Source organism: Chelonoidis abingdonii, chromosome 5 (assembly GCF_003597395.2).
Source record: "Chelonoidis abingdonii isolate Lonesome George chromosome 5, CheloAbing_2.0, whole genome shotgun sequence".
NCBI lineage: Eukaryota > Metazoa > Chordata > Testudines > Testudinidae > Chelonoidis > Chelonoidis abingdonii.
Genome location: NC_133773.1, coordinates 37,655,716 through 37,661,715, shown reverse-complemented (window position 1 = coordinate 37,661,715; position 6,000 = coordinate 37,655,716). Strand labels below are relative to the sequence as shown.

Sequence of the window (6,000 nt, the reverse complement as noted above, 5' to 3'; positions counted from 1 at the left end):
TTTGTGGAAGAGAGGAGACATGCTTCTTGGTATTGTGATGTAAAGAGGTTGCATCAGTAACTCTCAGGTTAGCCCAGAGAGGAAATTCTGGGTGGGAGAGAGGTGGGGGGAATGGTTTATTTCCCTTTGTGGTAAGACTCAGGGCTTCTGAGTCTTGGGGTCCCCCAGAGAAGGTTTTGGGAGACCAGAGAGGGAGCCAAGCCCTGGAAATCACTTGGCTGGTGGCAGCGATATCAGATCTAAGCTGGTAATTAAGCTTAGAGGGTTCATGCTAGCTTCTCAGTTTATGAACGCTAAGGTTCAAATCTGAGTAGGAAGCTATGACAGGACCTTAATATTCTAGTTGATAGACTGCATTTCTTCAAGCTTTCTTTTCCACATGGCTATGTATAGCACTCATTTTACCATTCCTGCCCCTCTGACTTCTGAAGTCTTTCCTCAGACATCCTCATATGTAGTCTCTCCTTTGTAGTTCAGCTTTCTGCTCCATATTGCCTCTGGTATAAAGATCCTCCAATTTTTCCTCAGCACCATCATAATCATCACTTAGAACAGGGATTCTTAAGACATATTTTTCTGAAAATACTTAATTAGCTTTAGGAAAACCAAATAAATATGCACATATACATGTCTAAATCATTGTAATTTATTTATTGCTAGCTAGCAAGCATGTTGTGAAAAGTGATAATTACAAACATACAAGTCTCACTTTTCACAGCAGACTTACTCAGCCCTGGCAAGCCTGGGGACAAATTAAGCCCTAGAGGGAGGCAGTGGGTGTCAAGGGAGCTGGGGGAGCTGGGGAAGGCAGCGGGGGGCTGGAGCCTGAAGCCCTGCTGTCAGAACCCAAAGCCTGCCACTGGAGGATGGGATCCAGGGACAGAGCCCGAAGCCTGCCACTGGCGCCTGAGGCCTGCTGCCACGCAGCCAGAGCCCGAGACTGGAACCCGAAGCCTTGTGTCCAGAGCCTGCCGCCCCACCACCCCAGGGCTGAAGCCCAAAGCCTGAGCCCCACTGCCGCAGGGAAAATGGGGAACTCGATGGCTGCCTGTTCCTACAGCATTGTGCCTCAGGTGACTCCAGAGGGAGGCAGGGACTGATGGTGGCCACAGCACCAGCAGCAAAGGAGTGCATCCAGGAGCAACAGGGAGGAGGAGAGAGAGCTACTTTTCCCACCCCCTCACTCTCCCTCTATCACAGCCCAGGAGGCTGTGGCCACAAGAAAAGCCCCTGGTGGCTGCATGAGGCCATGGTGGCCACATTTGAGAAATGCTGACTTAATCTGAATTCCCTCATGCTGTGAATTGTATGTATTAGGGATAAAAAATTGCAATTTGGGGATTCCTTTGGTTTCAAAGTTATCAAGAAGAAAGCAGTTCTGTGCTGTATCTGAAACTAACTGTACATTTGTCATCACTGTTCAATTTTCTCTTCCACAGAAAGATCTGTGATCCAGGCCTTACATCTTTTGAACCTGAAGCTTTGGGGAATCTGGTGGAAGGGATGGACTTTCACAGGTTCTACTTTGAAAATGGTGTGTTTTCCTATCTGATCACATTTAAAATATTTCCAGGTGTGCTTCTCAAATCCAGCTGTTTTTTGTAGCTGCTTATGATGTTTTTGAAATTTCATTTTGAATTATGCAGTATAAAATACTTTAAACTTCTTTAGAAACCATGGGGAACTTTTGATTGTGGAGGGAATTGTCAAGTTCATATAATATCTTTTTGAGGAGAAGGGTATGGAGGGACGGCTAAAAGGTAAATAGAGTTGGAAGGCAAGTGATTCCCACTCTGTTTTTCAGAGCTATAGGGGCTGAATACCACAGCATTGGGCACATTTGAAAAATCTGCAGTGATGGACAAACTGATCACCATTAAAAAGTCAGCATTTCCTAACAGTTGATCATTATTCTTTCTCACTGTAAGTCTAAGGAAAAACTATAGTCACTGTGCTGATTCACAGTAGCTGAAGCACTGGCCTCATGACTCTCTTAATGGTGATCACAGCATGTCAGTTGGTGGATTTAGTACAACCATGTCAGCTTCAGAAAATAAAAGCTACCACTGCTTACTTGTTCATACCATAGACTATCAGGTACTATAGATGACATAGTTTCAGAACAGATTTGAAACTCAAAGGGAGGCTGATCATGGTATAAATTAACTAATGAAATTGATTTTCTCATCCAGCAATTTCTTAATGAGAAATTTCAGGGCACAAGACTCGCTCCTGGGACTCCTAAATTCTAATCTCAAATCTGAGATGGACTGCCATTCTGTTTTGTGAACACATCATTGAATTTCAGTGCCTCAGTTTCCCCATCTGTACAGATATTAATAAAGTGGTGGTGGTTGTTTATTTAGTAAAATGTTCTGGGTAAGGATTCAGATTACTTAAAAACATAGAATATTAGGGTTGGAAGAGACCTCAGGATGTCATCTAGTCCAGCACCCTGTTCAAAGCAGGACCAGGACCCGGACCAACCCCAACTAAATCATCCCAGCCAGGGCTTTATCAAGCCAGGCCTTAAAAACCTCTAAAGATGGAGATTCCACCACCTCCCTGGGTAACCCATTCCTGTGGGTTACTGTCTAACTTACTTTGAAATGAGAACTGCAAGCATTTAGCATGTTCTCATTAGTGCTAAGGTCTATAGACCCTTTACAATGGATACTTCAGCCTGCTTGCAGCTTGGGGGCAGAACCAGACCCATCAGTCACTGGTGACAGGGGAATGTCCTGCCCTCTGAGGTTGCCTCCAGTTTCCTCCCTCCACTCCCCTGTGGCCAATAGCTCAGCGGGACACCTCTGTTCCAGGGCTTTTGGGAAGGAAATTCCAAACTTGATTTCAAGTTTGTGGATTAACAGTACAGCTCAATAATGTGTCCATCAAATTCCCAGCTGTGTCCCAGGGCTGAGTTTGATTCTGGGAGAGATTGTTCTCTCAGCTTCACTCCCTTTCTGAGGTGTTTGGAGCCCCTAGGGCCCCCAGAGGTTTCAGGCAGAGAGCTAGGCCAAGAAAAGTGAGAGACAAAAGGAAGGGTTTGTGTCTCCTGCTGTCTCCTTATTGAGGGTCTAGTTGGGGAACTTGGCCAGCTCTGTGGGCAGAGAGCAGTTTTCCTCACAGCCCAGGCGGGGTGGGGTGAACTCAGCCTCCTCCACCCAGCTAGAAAGGAAACAGGCAGGATGGGAAAAGAACCGACTCTGGAGTACATCTCTCCTATCTCCATAACAGTAGTCAAGCTAGAAGAACAGCATGCCAGAAGTACATAGGATCATGTGGTTGGATCCACTCACAACAGACTGGTATTTGTGCAGAGATGGGAGTTGGCCCAAGTTGTGATATTGGTGGGAAAAGTGGAATTTCAGGATTTGCTTGTTTTTCATACCACTTCATCACAACCTACCCCTTCTGTGAACAGACACTAGTCTGGTGCATGTGGATCCAACCACAGAATCCCATGTACTTCTAAATCCCAGGTCATGGGTAATGGTCACTGTTCCTAATTCTGGGTCTCTCAAGCACACTACCCAGTGCAGACCCCTTGTCTGACACTCTTCTTGGACAGTGAGACTCTGGAGTCCAGCTGCCATAGACCCTAGAACCAGTGTTCCCTGCCTAACCCCCTCAGTGTCTAGTCACATTCTCCCAGAGTCCACCTGGCTGTGGGAGCTCTGGTTTCTTGATTAACTCCTTCAGGGGCAATGTGGAAGGAAGACAAACTTAGCAAAGGGATTTGTTAACCACAGGCATTTTGTTCTTAAACAACACAAGAGTCAGATCTTTGGAAAATAACAAACAGTTCTGAATGTGCTTCCTCTAAGTCTGATCTCTCCTCTTCTTTCAGTCTGAAGTCAGTGTGCACAGGCTAGGGAGCCTTTCCTGCTTTGTCTTTCCCCCTGCCCTTTTCTTCTGACATGCAGCAGGAGACTAATCCTTTGCTCAGAGTAGCAGCTAGCTTTTAATGACAGCCTTTGTCTCTCTTGGTGCATGTCTCTTTCCACTGAGGAAATTCCGTGTTCCACCCCCTACTCTCCCCACATCAACGTCCTTGTAGAGAGACATTCAAAGACCATGGCCTTACCAGTAGAAGACCCATTGTTCCATAGAAAAATGTTATTCAACATTGATGGCTCTCGATTGCTTTGTCTTTACTTCTCAGACATAGTCTTTCTACTAGGAGTCAAGTCTCTATTGCAAAATGGATGCTCTAATCCACAAAGGCTGCTAAAGAGCAAAGTAGAGCGCTGAAACAAAACTGGGTCACAAAACAACATGGAGTTCACAATGTGACACACACAGATCCCAAATCACAGAAAGTAATTCTGTTCTTAAATGTCTTTTTACTACATTTTCTAAAGTACAGAGAAGTATAACCACATAAATCATTTGGTAACAGCTTTCGCTACTGCACTAGAACCATCAAACGATACATATAAAACAAATCAAGATCACTTTGGAAGATAATCATGTTGATATCTGGCCAAAGACTTTGATGAGATCATTTCAACAAAGGTAGCGCATAAGACATGCCAACTAAAAAAAATAAAAGAAGGAAATTTAAAGCCGGGAGGAATCAGAGATAGGAGGAGGGGAAAGTCCCTATTTGCACACAGACTGGCTAACCTAGTGAGGAGGGCTTTAAACTAGGTTCAATGGGGACAGGTGAGCAAAGCCCACAGGTAAGTGGGGAACAGGAAGACCTGGGAGATAGGTCAGAAACAAGAGGGAGCGTAGGCTATAATGGCAGAGAGAAAGGAGGGTCAGGGCAAAACTGGGAGGCAAGATCAAATCAGTATCTTAGATGCCTATATTACAAATGCGAGAAGTAATGGTAATAAGCAGGAAGAACTGGAAGTGCTAATAAAGTAAAATACAACTATGACATTGTTGGCACTCACTGAAACTTGGTGGGATAATACACATGATTGGATCGTTGGGTGTGGATGGGTATAGTTTGCTCAGGAAGGATAGACAGGGGAAAAGGGAGGAGGGGTTGCCTCGATATATTAAAAATGTACACACTTGGACTGAGGTGGAGATGGACATAGGAGACGGAAGCGTTGAGAGTCTCTGGGTTAGGATAAAAGGCGTAAAAACAAGGGTGATGTCATGCTAGGAGCTCTACTACAGGCCCCTAGCAGGTGGAAGAGGTGGATGAGGCTTTTTTTAAAAAACAACTAACAAAAATCATCCAGAGCCCAAAATTTGGTGGTGATGGAGGACTTCAACTATCCAGATATCTATTGGTTGGAAAATAACACCACGGGGCACAGACTATCCAATAGTTCCTGGACTGCATTGCAGACAACTTTTATTTCAGAAGGTTGAAAAAAGCTACTGGGGGGAAGCTGTTCTAGACTTGATTTACAAATAGGAGGAACTCGTTGAGAATTTGAAAGTAGAAGGAAGCTTGGGTGAAAGTGATCATGAAATCATAGAGTTTGCAATTCTAAGGAAGGGTAGAAGGGACTACAGCAAAATAGAGACCATGGATTTCAGGAAGGCGGATTTTGGTATAAGCTGAGAGAGCTGATAGGTAAAGGTCCCATGGGAACAAGACTGAAGGGAAAACAAGTGAGGAGAATTGGCAGTTTTTCAAAGGGACACTATTAAGGCCCAAAAGCAAGCTATCCGATGGTAGGAAAGATAGAAAATGTGGCAAAAGACCACCTTGGCTTAACCACGAGATCTTGCATGATCTAAAAAATAAAAAAGAGTCATATAAAAAAATGGAAACCAGGTCAGATTACAAGGATGAATATAGGCAGACAACACAGGAAGCAGGGGCAAGATTAGAAAGGCAAAGGCACAAAATGAACTCAAACTACTATGGGAATAAAGGGAACAAGAAGACTTTTTATCAATACATTAGAAGCAAGAGGAAGACAAAGGACAGGGTAGGCCCACTGCTCATGAGAGGGAAGAAACAATAACAGGAAAACTTGGAAATGGCAGAGATGCTTAATGACTTCTTTGTTTCGGTCTTCACTGAGA

General features: G+C 44.4%; 1 protein-coding gene across 22 annotated transcripts in view; it reads left to right on the top strand.

Moving 5' to 3' along the window:
- CAMK2D (calcium/calmodulin dependent protein kinase II delta) overlaps positions 1-6,000 on the top strand; it is a 298,301-nt gene that overhangs the window by 282,741 nt on the left and 9,560 nt on the right. For all 22 annotated transcript variants that reach the window (XM_032781307.2, XM_032781309.2, XM_032781303.2 and 19 more), the window contains one exon: positions 1,440-1,534. In XM_032781307.2, coding sequence (XP_032637198.1) covers positions 1,440-1,534 — 95 coding nt within the window. The remainder of the gene's footprint in view (positions 1-1,439; positions 1,535-6,000) is intronic.